Source organism: Lichtheimia ornata (assembly GCF_029851405.1).
Source record: "Lichtheimia ornata isolate CBS 291.66 chromosome Unknown scaffold00003, whole genome shotgun sequence".
NCBI lineage: Eukaryota > Fungi > Mucoromycota > Mucoromycetes > Mucorales > Lichtheimiaceae > Lichtheimia > Lichtheimia ornata.
Window position 1 is genome coordinate 343,360 of NW_026695323.1, and position 14,184 is coordinate 357,543.

At 43.7% G+C, this 14,184-nt stretch overlaps 5 protein-coding genes across 5 annotated transcripts; 3 read left to right on the top strand and 2 right to left on the bottom strand.

Moving 5' to 3' along the window:
* Positions 1-110: 110 nt before the first annotated feature.
* On the top strand, positions 111-767 carry O0I10_001109 (uncharacterized protein; the record flags this gene model as incomplete). The annotated part of the gene is made up of 2 exons (XM_058481207.1): positions 111-444; positions 508-767. The coding sequence occupies 2 exons, from the start codon at positions 111-113 to the stop codon at positions 765-767; spliced, it is 594 nt and encodes a 197-aa protein (XP_058347845.1).
* A 5-nt stretch (positions 768-772) lies between these two features.
* O0I10_001110 (uncharacterized protein) lies at positions 773-1,921 on the bottom strand (the record flags this gene model as incomplete). The annotated part of the gene is made up of 5 exons (XM_058481208.1): positions 773-1,002; positions 1,067-1,414; positions 1,475-1,572; positions 1,628-1,699; positions 1,755-1,921. 5 exons carry the CDS (start codon positions 1,919-1,921, stop codon positions 773-775), a joined length of 915 nt encoding a protein of 304 aa, XP_058347846.1.
* Positions 1,922-7,945: 6,024 nt separating this feature from the next.
* On the top strand, positions 7,946-8,743 carry O0I10_001111 (uncharacterized protein; the record flags this gene model as incomplete). Its single annotated transcript, XM_058481209.1, has 3 exons — positions 7,946-8,317; positions 8,377-8,589; positions 8,657-8,743. 3 exons carry the CDS (start codon positions 7,946-7,948, stop codon positions 8,741-8,743), a joined length of 672 nt encoding a protein of 223 aa, XP_058347847.1.
* A 718-nt stretch (positions 8,744-9,461) lies between these two features.
* Positions 9,462-11,887, top strand: O0I10_001112 (uncharacterized protein; the record flags this gene model as incomplete). The annotated part of the gene is made up of 4 exons (XM_058481210.1): positions 9,462-9,665; positions 9,731-10,156; positions 10,223-10,257; positions 10,342-11,887. 4 exons carry the CDS (start codon positions 9,462-9,464, stop codon positions 11,885-11,887), a joined length of 2,211 nt encoding a protein of 736 aa, XP_058347848.1.
* A 467-nt stretch (positions 11,888-12,354) lies between these two features.
* Positions 12,355-13,287, bottom strand: O0I10_001113 (uncharacterized protein; the record flags this gene model as incomplete). Its single annotated transcript, XM_058481211.1, has 2 exons — positions 12,355-12,637; positions 12,710-13,287. 2 exons carry the CDS (start codon positions 13,285-13,287, stop codon positions 12,355-12,357), a joined length of 861 nt encoding a protein of 286 aa, XP_058347849.1.
* Positions 13,288-14,184: the final 897 nt, after the last annotated feature.

Below are 14,184 nucleotides of genomic sequence, written 5' to 3' on the forward strand. Positions count from 1 at the left end.
TAGGATACTAGATCTTGAATGTCATAAGCATAGAATAAAACAAAAAGTCAGTAGCTGAAATATTACTTTGATCGCTCCCCTTTTCTCTCTCTCTCTCTCTCTTTCCATCCATGGGTAAAAAACAAAGTCAACGTTCTCAACAACAACAACAAGGTCCTCTCATCCAGCGCATACCAACAAAGAAACCACCAACACAAGATGACATTGCAGAGAGTGAAAAGATGAGGCTCATGCAGCAAGCTGGTTTGTTGGAGAAGGTGAAGAAACGCGAAGCCGAGATCGCAGCAGAGAACATTGGCACAGCAGTGTACATTTGGCAGGCCATCTTCATGTCCATTCCCTTTGGTTTATTGGTGGGCGCTTTTGATGTTACTGTCAAGGTTCAATACAGCGAGCCATGGAATTATACCGAGTTGTTCATTCGTTCCTGCAAGGCTATGCCAGGTAACAGCCAAAGAGGAGGGTTGCATAATATATGTGATACTGAAACCTATCGTATCGTATTAGCTTTATTCCCATTCATCTATATCACCAATCGACACAGGAACAGCCGATGGATGCAAGCAATCATGGCTATTGGATCAACTGTTGTGGGTGCCTTTTTACTATACACATTACGCAACACGCCATCATTGGGACAAATGGCAAGAGCGCCAGGTCTAGCAACGATTTGGATTTACTTTATCATTCAATTGGATCTTTTACCAGCCGTCATCACTCTCCTTCTAGTAGCATTGTATTGGTACTTTGGATTAAGAGACAAATAAATCATTTATTTATGCATGCGAGTGTAATAATATGCAGTAAAAATACTAATAGCCAGTGCACTGACAAAGAATGATGATGATGATGATAATGATCGGTTTGGCCTTTGAGAGCCGTTATCTTTGGATCCTTGGATGAGAGTGGGTATCAACTTTCCTTGTTCAGAAAGTTCTTGGATTTCATCAAAGACGCCAATATTGAGTTCAAATGATCGGATGGCTTCTTTCACAATCAGATCTGCAACACAAAAAAAAAGCGTAAGGTGACACGCTGTTGTCCCATGACCAAAGGTTAAACGTACCTCGTGTCTTTTGAGTAACAAGCACTGTATCGAGCCTTTCACGATATTCATTCTTGAATGCGTTTTGGTTGCCAATATTGTTAAAGGCATAAAATGCCAATCCTTGGTCTGAATCCCATTCGCCATCCGTTTCGGATAATCCCAACACGTGCTTCTTGAGTCGCTTCGCTAAAATTTGACCGCCACTGAGATCACCCAGATATCTGGAATAGCTATGTGCTACCAACAAAGCAGGCTCCATTTCACATGCTTGTTCCATGGCATTAACGTATTCCTTTACAGCAGGTGTCATTGTTGACGGGTCAATTACTTGGGCCAACTTGTCCTTGCCATAATAGTATTCCAAATCTGCATGAAACACTGAATCAGTAAATGCCACTTCAATATGAGGAAGACATTCCCTTTTACCTTTCAAAAGGGCTTTCGATCGCATGAGTTCATATGGAAAGTAAATGGCCTTGATGGCTGGCGTGTCCTTGTGCTTTTCCAAAAGCCGTTCTAAGGTGCTGCTTGTTGTTAGACTCATGCATGGCGCCATTTGACAAGCACATAAATACATACTCGTAAACAAAATACAGCGAGGTGATGTAGCGGCCATACTCGTTACGATTGATCTCTCCTTTGATAAATCGCCTACCATAATCATCCATAATCAGCGCCTTTCTTTTACATATGACCTTGAACTTACTTTGTAAAGACGCTATTTTCAGCAGCCTTGTGGGCTTCCTTTGTACCTTCACGCATGGCTGCTGCTAATTGGGGGTCTTTTAAAAAGTCATCATTGTGGCTTTCAAATACAGGGAATTGATGATGAGCATGTGCAAGTGTGGCGGTGTCAACTGCAACGGTAGACATGGTTTTTGAGAGAGTAAAAAAGAAGATGAAGCGTTATCCGATCGATTGGATACAGGCTTGTACATAATTTAAAGGGTGGTCGTTTTTGAGTTATCTGATCAAATATCAAGATCTTGATAAGAAGCCCCGCTGACGGATGACCACGTCCTACATCACTCCACCTTATACCAACCCATCTCAGCATGCTTCCGATTTCGGGGAACATTACCGTTTGTATCACTACAATGCTATACTATATTGCAGAATGGATGTTATTCTAAAACACGAATAACATCATGCCATTCCTATGTACCGAACATCACGATGGACATCAGCTGTGGTGGCAGATGCAGTTTGTTTCGAGGACAATGAGACTGATCTATCATGTAGAATTCGAATTGGGCCGTGTATGGTATCTCGCTTTGCTCTACTATAAAGGTTTGCCATAAGCAGAATCTTATAGTATCCTGCTGTTGCTGAGTGTATACAAAACGCTACCATTCATTAGTATCTCGGGATTGCACAGTCATCACACTTGGTGTCTTTGTGAGAACAAAGGGTCTTTAATGAAAAACAATGGATGCTTGTTTCTAGCTACTTTGCCATTGTCGTCTTCATCCATCGTACATAGTCGCCGTCGTCATGGCAACCATCAAGGCACCAAATAGGAAAGAACGGGATCTTGAACACTTCCTTTTAGGCGCCAACGAAATGTGGGATTTGATCAAGCAACATCATCTTGCCAAGAGAAGGGTCAATCATGTGTGTTTTGTGCCATTGTCGTAAACATCGTAGTAATCATCATCCTCAACCGTTATCCTCGTCTATAAATATAGAATAGCCACATCAATAGATCTGATATTGGAAAGATGATGTTCACTAAACCTCGTTCTTTTGTAGAAGAAAGCAATTGGCAGGCGTCACATAGCCAAATCACGGTTCAATCCATGGCAAGGGGAAGGTTATCACTTTTGTAGTTGCCGGGCCGTACTTGCTCTCACCTATCCTCTCTAAAAAAAGAATGATCCGCCAGATTTCCAATCCGCATAGAGTAGCCACCAACATGTATCACGAGAAGGGCCTGTCTTGTGCACTGATGATGTCAAATGGTCAAAAGGTACAGGCTGGGACTTGAACCCAAAGAGGTGATGATGATGCCCCAAGTTGCATTGCCTGACCGAAGAACCCTATTCAATTCATTATTAGCACACACGTACAATAAAACGCCTCTTTTCGTTGTTTGTTTCATTGTACTTACCTTTTCCATATACACAAGGACCCGTTGTTGTTGGTTACTGGAAACCGAAGACCATGGTGTAGGATAGTTGAGCCGAAACAAAACGCCAAACCAGCCAACGTCTTGAAACCAAACTTGCCCTCTATACAAGCTGACGCGTCAATGGAACCAATTCGGCTGCAACATTGGACTCTGAATGTACCTGTTGACACCAAGCGTAGAGCGGGAATAGGCAACGAGCAAAAGGAAGCAACAATATCGCCATGGCAACCACCAACCACCAACCACGCTCATTCCTCAGCACTTGGACACACTCACTCCCTGACAATGCATGTTCAGAACTACATTAATACCTCACAGCCAACAAGAGCACTTTTTTATAATACATTACCTTGATCGAGATGTCGTGACTGGAATAAGGAAAGGTGGGAGAAAACGAAGAGAAGCTTTGTCTCAAATCGTGGAGCTGCTGTCCCCCAAGTTTAAATCCCCCTACTGCTATTACACCGAGACCACTCAATGACCCCATACACACACCATCCACCCATCGTCATCATCACCCTCACGATAGACAATAGGTACACGTAAATAAAAGAAATGATCCTCACGTATAGCAAAAGGGTGTGTGCCATTTTACACTTTACATGATAATGATGATCCAACAACAGCCATTACCTTACTGCCAGGTTAGCTCGAATCAAGAAAGTTGAAGGATGGGGATGATGGGCTGGAGCAGGACAATCGTTCGTATGCATTGGATTGGGCAACAATGGAGAATGGGAGGACTAGGTTATTAGCTGGCATTGTGAACTATTCCTAATAGCGTACAAGAATCATGCATCGCCTGTGCTGAATAACTCAAGTTACACAAACACGCCCTCTGCATCTTTGGCTCTATCAGGGCCTAGCCATTTGGCATTGAACAAAGACCACTTGTCATATAGCATCAGGCACACAACATGAAGTTGCCTGTATCTCCGAACTTTACAATGAAACGTGTGGTTTTTATTAGAGCAATGTGCTCGGCTTGGCCAACAGCACCTTGTGTGAAAGTTTCACGATCAAGCTTGCCAATCCCAGATTTCGCAATGTCCTTTTAAGCCAAACTGGATCTGGGGGTCGACCTTGCCTCTTCGACGACGACGACCAAAAATATTTTTGGGCTAGTTGCGACATTGAACGTGAAACTTTCACACAAGGTGCTGTTGGCCAAGCCAAACCCATTGCTCTATTCCAAAACCCACGTTTTCGTGCTAAGTTTGGAGACTACAGGCACGCTTTTATGTTTAATAAGCGTGATGCTATATGAGTGGTCTTCGTTCATGTCAAGTCGCTGGACCCTGGCGGAAAGATGCTGGAAATTCTTTGTGTAACTCAGCTACTGCACATGACTGGAAGGATGGAAGGATGATACTGTATACTATTGACAATATCCCATACATTGCGAGCTAACAGCCATTTCTTCACAATAGCCACTGTTGCCCATTCTACCGACAGTGGAACGGTGCTCCTGCTTCAGACAATCATTTCCATGATTGGAAATCCAGCAGTTGCTATTCGCTCCATTGTCTCAAACAACGTTCACAATCTTGTCACTCTACTACAACACACCTCTTGCACCCTCCTCTGCCACCAAGCAAGGTCTTATCACATTGCCTCAAGTTACTTGCAGCAACTTGCTTTGGAAAATACGGATTCCAATGGATGGGGTGCCATATCAGCTATCAAGTACACGGCAATACAAGCAATCTTCACCTGGTTGAGCTGCAATGGAAAATGACCAAGAAGAGATAGACCGACAGAGGGTGGAAAAGGAAGCATGTCTGCAGCAATATTGGTGATGATGGATGGATGGAATCAAGTGCAGGTGATGAGAGATCCTGGAATGTTGCTTTGGTTACTTGGCGCGTCGTCCGCAAGAACGACCACATGGATACGGTTGAGGATGATGGTGGATTGGATGGAATTGCTTAGATCTTTGACGAAAGGTGTTGTTCAGCCACGGATGATGTTGGCGTACTCGATTCGATGTATGCAGCAGCTATTTTGCAATCATGAATGAAGGATGATTATGACGGCAGCAACCATGAATACAATGACACAATGACCCCTGTTGTCTCTATGTGAACCACCCCGTTTCTCACTCAATTCTCAATGCTTCCCCTCTACCATATTTACTTGATAGTCATCTTCATATGCTATTCTTCGACGTTATCATTGAATGAAAATGGGATTCAACGTAATGTTTGGGGTATCATACTATCAGGTCATATGTGCAAGATGTGAATCACTTGGCGGGTTTCTGGATTAAAAGGGGGAACCTGAAAGAGAGATTGGTGGATCATTTACATCATTGGGTCGAGATGCTTTTGTTTTGTCACAGCACTGTTACATTCACCAAAACCTCCTAGTTCACAGCCGATAGTTGAAAGATAGTGAGGGTCCCAGAATGCTTGTATTGCAAGGATTCGAGTGTGATGCTTCCCAACAAAGTGTTCTTTATAGAAGCTTGATACAATGCGGCGCCAGTACATGAACACACCATGCTTGCCTATTTCATAACGCTATCGTATTCAACCTTGTATAAGAACGAACCATTCTATCCAGGGCATATTATAGCCGGACATTACTATGGGTATAGGGGAAATGATGCATTATGCACTCTCCACCAATAGGATCAACCCTTCAAGTCGCGTCCCCTTGAGGCTTTGTGACACAAACAAGTGCTTCTGCATCTTTGACTCTATCAGGATTTAGTCACTTTACAATGAACATTGTGAAGTAGGTGGACCCTGGCAGAGCAAAAGATGCAGAGGGTCGTGTTTGTGTTACTGGGTTAAAAAGTCCGGACCTCAGGGACGATGCATGACAGGTACGCAACCCTCACTTTTATGTCATACATTGCCAGCTAATAGCCGCTTTTGTGCATTCCCAACTTTTGTGCATCTATTGTAGGTGGACGATGCTCCTGCTCTAGACATTCATTTCCATGATTAAAGTAGGTTGATCCGAGCTGATTTGGTTGAGTTACGCTCACACAAGGTTACATCGGTTGAGCTACATCGAGCGTGCTTTATGTCCAGAGTGATGTAATCTCTCTTTGACCGCAGCTCAGTCAAATCAGCTCGGATCAACCTACTTTAATCATGGAAATGAATGTCTAGAGCAGGAGCATCGTTCCCATGCAGTGGATCTCGCAACAATGATGATTGGATAAAAGTGGCCATTAGCTAGCAATACATGCCTGTTCCTAGATGGTCCATAAAGTAATTATACATTGACCCTTCATTCATGCAAACGTAGCTGTGTTACACAACACGACGCTCTGCATCTTTTGCTCTGCCAGGGTCCAGCTAGTCGACAAGAACAAAGACCACTTCCCATATAGCATCACGCTTATAAACATAAAGGTGCCTGTATCTCCAAACTTTACAATAAAACGTGGGGTTTTGAATAGAGCAATGTGCTCGGCTTGGCCAACAGCACCTTGTGTGAAAGTTTCACGTTCAATGTCGCAAACAGCCCAAAAAATATTTTTTGGTCGTCGTCGTCGAAGAGGTCGACCCCCAGATCCAGTTTGGCTGGTGGCGACATTGCGAAATCTGGGATCGCCCACGATGAACTTCATACTTTGACACAAGATTCCTTTGACCCCGACGAGCACGTTGATCTATTAAAGAGCCCACGTTTGATTGTAAAGTTTAGAGATACAGGCGTCTTTAGGTTTCTACTATGATGTAAGCTTGATGCTATATAAAAAGAGGTTTTTGTTCATTGTCAAGTAGCTATCATAGAGCCAAAGATGCAGAGGAACTCGCTTGTGTAACAAATCCAGGGGCAGGTCTTGAAGGATCCACTTACCACGTTATTGGCGGAGACTGCATGATGACCCCTCGCTCTTTAGTGCGAAGGAGGTGTAGAGAGTGCAAACACATACAACTTTGCCGTTTGAGCTGAGGATCCAATTACTCAAACTCTACAATAAGGCATCGTGTAATCCTAGTCTAGACTCAACATTCTTTCCAAAGGGTAAAGACACAGCGTCAATGGTAACGCAGCGAAGAATACGTGCATCATCATTCGATTGTGTCTGCGTTATCATCGCAAACGAGGCACAATCATCCGATCTTCCTGTATAGTATTACTGGATGTTGATAAGACAATTGTATGGAAGGATAATAAAGACCAGCACCTTCATCGCGTCCCTTACATAATACATACTACATTCATCTCAAACAATCGACGAGTGTGAAATAAAGGATCACCAATGAGCTTACATGTCCTATGTATGTAGCTCGTTTGCGAAGCTGCTTGTGAGTATGCGAGAGTTTTCTAGTAGACTATTAGGAGCTTGCGTTCTCATTTTGACCTTTACATCGTTTTATTGTATGAACTTCACTTCCTTGGATTCCACCCTAATTGTTATTCCTGTCTGTGGGTCATGTGTCATTGGCTTTGATAGCATCTTTTCCGCCTTCGAGACGTGTCCTGTGTTTAGTTTATTTGCAGCAAATCATTGTATACGTGTGTTAGGATCGATGCTCTCTTTTGTAACATGGGGATGGGGTCCAACTCGTAGTGTATCATCATGTGTACAGGTACAATTTCATGTCAATCAAGATGTCAACTAGCATGTTGTGCAACATGCAAAACTTTATTCTGTGTACGATGCATAGCTACAGATCCATGTTGGTGATGGGTGACGGGGATGAGTGGCGGGTAGTGTAAAGGGTGAAAAGTCCAACTGAGCTAGGATCGGCGCAACACGGCGGCCTCTTCTTTGTGCCACTTTCAGTAAGCCTCTCAAGATGGCCACCATTCCGGACAACAACTTGCATCCCTATTATCCACGAACAGCAGAGATTCCTGGTTACATTCCCAATGCGTTACCAATGCCACTGTTGTTGGGTGCGGTCTTGATCGCCATGGGAACCATTGTCAAAGCATCGTTCTTTGCGGCACGCTTCAAATCCAAAAGCCTTCAAGAGTCCTTACGCTTTACATGGTTCACGCTGTGCACAACGTTGCACTGTGGTTTTGAAGCCTATTGGATCTATCATCATCGATCTATCGCAAGTCGCACGGATTTCTTTGCTGAGCTCTGGAAGGAATATGCACATGGAGACTCAAGATACCTTACTCATGATGAATTACTACTTGCCCTCGAGACGATCACAGTGGTAAGTGTGGATCCAAAGATCATACAACAATTCTATTTACAATGTATCTTCTTCTTCAGTGTATATGGGGTCCACTTTGTTTCATGGCAGCTCGTGCGATATGGAAGCAATCACCACAACAGTATCTATGGCAATTAATGGCATCCATGGCTCATTTGTTCAGCACAGTACTCTACTTTGTGATGGATTGGCCACAAGGATTTCCAAACTGTGATCCTCATCCATTATACTTTTGGATCTACTTTGTCGCCTTCAATTCCCCCTGGTTGATTGTAAGTCCTTTTGTGTGTGTATGTGTAGGATTGGATATCGCCTCCAATAGCTGATTCCTTTTTTCAGGTTCCTGCATTACTATTCAAACAAAGCCTTCATGCCATCTCCTCTGCTCTACATGCATCATACCCCAAAGCTCAAAAAGAGGAATGAAAGGATACGACTTTCCAAGGATACTAGCGACACTCTAATGATGAAAAGTATCAGTATGGAGGATTAATAATAACAACTAATGAATAAAAGTGTCATCGTTCGGATACAACTTTTCGTATGCATATGCAGGTAAAATGTTGTTAGATGCGGTAGGAAGATGCTGTTGTTGCATCAACCCAGTAGGACAACAATGACATCTTGAAGAACGTAAACTTTCCATGGATATAGTACATAGAGTAATCTACCAATGTGCAATGATAGGGAATTTAGGAAAGTGATCGTCCCTGATCTGGGTGATATGATCTCCAGCTTTCAATCTGAAACAAAATATGCAAAATCAATCTGCGCCACTTTTACCCCGAGTGAGTGATGCATAATAACCTGCCAGCCGCATGCAGAAACCGGAATACCCTGAAATGACGACAAGTCTCATTATTCGTATCAATGAACCCTATCAATGAATAGGTTTGTCAAGGGAAATGAGCTCATTGTGAATGAAAGCCAACAGCAACCGATAGCTCATATGACTAGAGACGAGATGCGGGTTGTAAGTTGTGTGCTGTATTTCGTAACACGTTGCACTAGAACGAGGAATCTCAAAAAAGTCAGGTTCAGCTTTGATGTGTGTTTTTCGTGCTCTCACTTTTTTTCTTTGTCCCCCGCTTTTTTTTCCTTTCCTTACTCTCTCTCTTTTCTCTTTCCCTTATCTAACGCGGCTATGACACAAACGACCGCCATTCAACAGCCATTACTCGAAACCATGCAACCTTGCATTCGTGCCGACACCCACTCTCATCAAGAGTTGACATCAGCGCGCGATTCACTGTCATCACCGTTCTTGCCTGACCCAACTGAGAAATTAAAGCTCGACGCTCTCGTGGAACGTTTCGAGATGCAAGGCACACAGCCATCCACCTTCCAGGTACCAAACAAACAACAACAACACCATCACCATGCTGCTTTATTGACCATTCTACTTTTATAAAGACACTCGAAGAAGAGCTTATTACATGCATCCAAAATCACAGTGCAGCGTTTAAATCCAACGCCGATCATCTTGCCTGGATTCGACGACAAGTTGAAGATGGTGATTTTTGGGCTTGTGCCATCAATGACATGCCAACCACAGCTACCAAGCTTCCTCACATTTTGATCAGCAAGATCGTCCATGGCAACGGTATCCCAGCCATCATTCGAGGTGTGGTATGGCAAGCATTGTGCCAAACATCTTCCGAGATGGTGTCCATCTATGATCAGCTGCGTATGACTCCTTCGCCTTACGAGAACATAATTCGACGCATGCACTCGGATGATGTTGCTATGCAACGATTGCTTCATGCCTACAGCGTATATCAACCCGACATTGGATACAATGAAAGCTTGGCTTCATTAACAAAGCCATTGTTGATGACCGTAAGTCTCTTTTGAATCTTCATTTCTCTCACACATACATACATTCTAATGATGCCCTTTTGACAGATGTCCGAGAAGGAAGCCTTTAGTGTCCTTATCAGGTGAGTAGAATTGTTCTATTGCGGGGTGGGGGAGATTTGTATAGTTACACGAATCGGATACATTTATTATATTATTACTTGCAGGCTCATGGAAAGTTATGACATCCAACGCATGATGACGCTCAATATGGAAGGACTTGAATTACGCCTACATCAATTTGCAATGCTACTTGATCAACAATGTCCAGAGCTTGCCGATCATCTTGCAAAGCACGATCTTGATCCCACCATGTATGCCTCCCAGTGGTACCTTTCCCTTTTCAGCAACGTGCTACCGACAGACCTCGTGCTACGCATCTACGATCTTGTTTTTGCATTTGGTGCAGTCGAAACAACAACACGTGTGGCCATTGCATTGATGAAAAAGAATGAAAAGCACCTGATGGCATTGGATGATTTTGAAAGCCTCTTGAGACATTTGAAGCACCATTTGTTACCGATCACAGTGGACGACGTGGTTGCACTAAGCAACGAGATTACTCCAGCTAAACTCAACGCTATCGCCCATGCTCGCCAACAACAATTTTCTAATGAACTTGTCAACACCACATTGCCGATCCTACAAGCACGCATGTTTGGTGCTCCTGTTAGTCAACAACAAGTTCAAGCACTTTCATCCGCTCTTCAGCAACTCCACCATGAACATACACAGCTCGCTCAAGCCGTTGAATCGGCACGTGCAGTGGATCATACCACGTCATGGTTAAAGCAACGCAACGCCGAACTTGAATCACGTGCTGCTCGCTATGAGAAAAAGTTGGCTGCTGCTGCTGAAAACGATGATGCATTGACAGATGATGAGGATGAAGAATTACGTGAACTGCTGACGATGAAGATGGCCAATTTTGATTTGGGCGAAAAGTGTCATGACTTGGAGACACAGTATCACACGTTATTGCATAGTGTGCATGAATCGGAGCAAGAGCACGCGACATTGTCAGCCAAGATTGATGAGCTACAAGCAACCGTGGACCATATGCGTCAAGAAAAGGAGCACCTTGTAGAAGAACAACGTGAGATCCTGGATGAAAAGACTGTCACAGAGCAACAAATGCAACAAGCCAAGCAATCCTCATCAGCATCCCAAATGGATAAGTTGGCTTTGGTGAAGCAAGTTGCCAACCTTGAGAAACAAGTCGAAAAGCTTGAACAAGAAAAACGGGATTACACCATGCCACGCGGTTCATTTGCCGAAGAAGTGTTTGCAGCTCATGAAACGCTATTTGGAAACAAGCCCGATCCCGCTGCTTTGGATGCTGGCAACACCAGTGATGATGAATACCAACAACGCTATGCTGAAAGTGAACAACGTTGCCGTGAACTTGAAAAGATGCTGGCCGAAACCAAGTTAAAGTTGGGTGAACATGAACGACAACAAAAGCGACGTTCATCAAAGCGTTATTCGAATGGTGTTCCCATGTCACCTTCGTTGTATTATGATTCGAGTCGACCCTCTACAGATAGTATGGCCTCTTATGGATCTAAACGCTCAAGTATCTATTCCCGCATTTGGAGTACCATTGGGTCGACAGCAGCCACATCGCCGGCATCGAGTGTGGCGTGTAAGAGTCCTGTTTTGACATCAGCAAGACCCATTGATTTGGTGGAAGAGCCTGAAGAAATTATATAAAACCCACCCAGATACCCTTGTTGCTCCTTACCTTTGGTCGTTATCCTTATCTATATTATTATCAGCCCCCCCCAGCACATTCTTCTATCTACACATCTTCTTTACTCACACACACATCCCTCCCTTCCTCCCCTTTCTTTCATTATCCCTAGACGCTTATGTACTTGCTCGTTTTATATTATACATAAATTGACGATCCCGGTTTGATTCGTTTAGGATAATTGTTGGCGTTTGAAATCAAAGGTTGTTGCATGATAATTTTTATCCCTTGTGTGATGGAAAGAAGAAATGGCATGAAAAAGCAAATCAGATCATATACATGGTGCACATCTTTGGATGAAATAGAGGTGTGTGTGTGTGTGTGTGTGTGTGTTGATGGTATGCATAGCGGGTGGTGGTATGATGTGATGGTGCAGGTTGATGAAACATGGCGGGATAGATCGAATGAGGTATATAATGTCACGAGATCATTGTTGGGTAGTAGTAGCAGATGAATGAGGAGGCGAAGTGGTATCATCCATGGCAGTGGTGTTGTCATCATCATCCTTTTCTGAAATCCAGCCTACTTTCCATGGGTGACCACAGACCCAGTATTTTGGTGAACATACAAAGTCAATGATCGGGTCTTCAGGTTCCACGTGTCCTCTTGTCCGCCGCATATATGCAATGTGTTGTACTGCTTTTCTCTTTTCTTCCTTGCAAAGCACCCATCGACAATGACGACAAACACATCCGCCGCTCTTGTTATACCTTATAATCGAGGATGGTAATTATACACGTTAGCACGAGACATGAATAAAAATAGGTAGTCATAAGCCTTACCGAAGACCACATTTGTTGCATAAATATACATAGGGTCGGCCTTTATCAAAGTGCAAGTCGCTTGTTGGGAAAGGCCAATTATAGGCCTTTCTCATACAGCTGTCTGCAGGTTCTCGACAAGCCTGGCATGGTGCCTTTGCTCTACAGGGGCGACCTTGTTGTGTTATGGGTGCTGTTGCTGGTGGTGATGATGACAACAATGGTGGAAGTAGCTGTTGCTTTGCAACATGTTGCTGTTGTTTTGGTTGTTGTTGATGTGTTGTTGATGAGCGTGGTGGCACCGTGATCTGGGTCACCCGACGTTTTTGCGGTCGATAAAGACGCGGTCGACTCAGCCTACCTTGGCGTGCCAATGCGACATGTTTTCGTATCGAAGCAAGAACACCAGCCTTGCATGCTGTGCCAAAACATGTCGAGGATCCACAATCAGCACATGCTGGTGATGGTGTTGGTGGTAAAGGTGGTGGAGAAGAAGACCAGCAAGATGAATCCTCGTCACTCAAATCATCATGCACAATCAAATCGGGTGGTGTGGATGATATACGATGAAATGCACTCTTGTGCAATGAAGCATCCATGGCGTGTGGTGTATGCGAGAAGGGAAAGAGAGAAGAGAAAAAAGAAAGAAAGTGAGGAAAAGAAAGCTGCTGATTGTGGGTTATGCTAAACTCTGACACTCCTCAAACAAGATCAGTTGATGATCAAAACATTTGCAACAGAACGGGCCCGCTTGTCCTTGTGCAACCTTAACAAACGTCATTCTCTAATCTCATCCCATACCATTGGGACCCTCGAAACAGCTCATCTCGTACAGCGCGCTCATCTTTTATGCATGACATCCCATCACTTTAACGTGTGCACCATATCGCTTTGGCACCCCCATTCTTTTAGCACTGGTATAGATAAGCAGCATCTTCTTTGGTGGATCAAGGTAACAACAACCACAGCTTTTACTTTTCCAAGAAGCATCTCGGGAAAAGAAGGCACCGAGTGTAGTAGTGCAAGGATAGGAACAAGATTTTATCATGGATAGATAGGCATGCTGTCAATTCTACTACTGAAAAAATATGGGATGTTTCTACAAGTATATGAGGAATGGTGTGATCATGCCAACCAAAAGTTCGAGAATACACAATGTCATAACACGCCGTGATCCACTTTACATACATCTTTCTCTTTGGTGCCTTTGTCATCAAGTTTGCTCTGAAAGCTACATGACATCCCATATCCTTCCATCCCATGTACCAGAGTAATGTCCACATCAATATGCATAGGAATTCGCATGTATTGAAAGCAAGTTGCTACACGTAAATAAAGCTGCTTCTATACAATGACTATCTGCTGTTCACGTAAAGAAAGGCCGTTTGAGACAATGGAGCAAGACATTGCTAACAGAGGCTGCTGGAATTGATGCTGTTACATTTGGTTGTGTCACAAAAGTACAAGAGGAGTGTCGTGTCAAGAAGCTTGGGTGT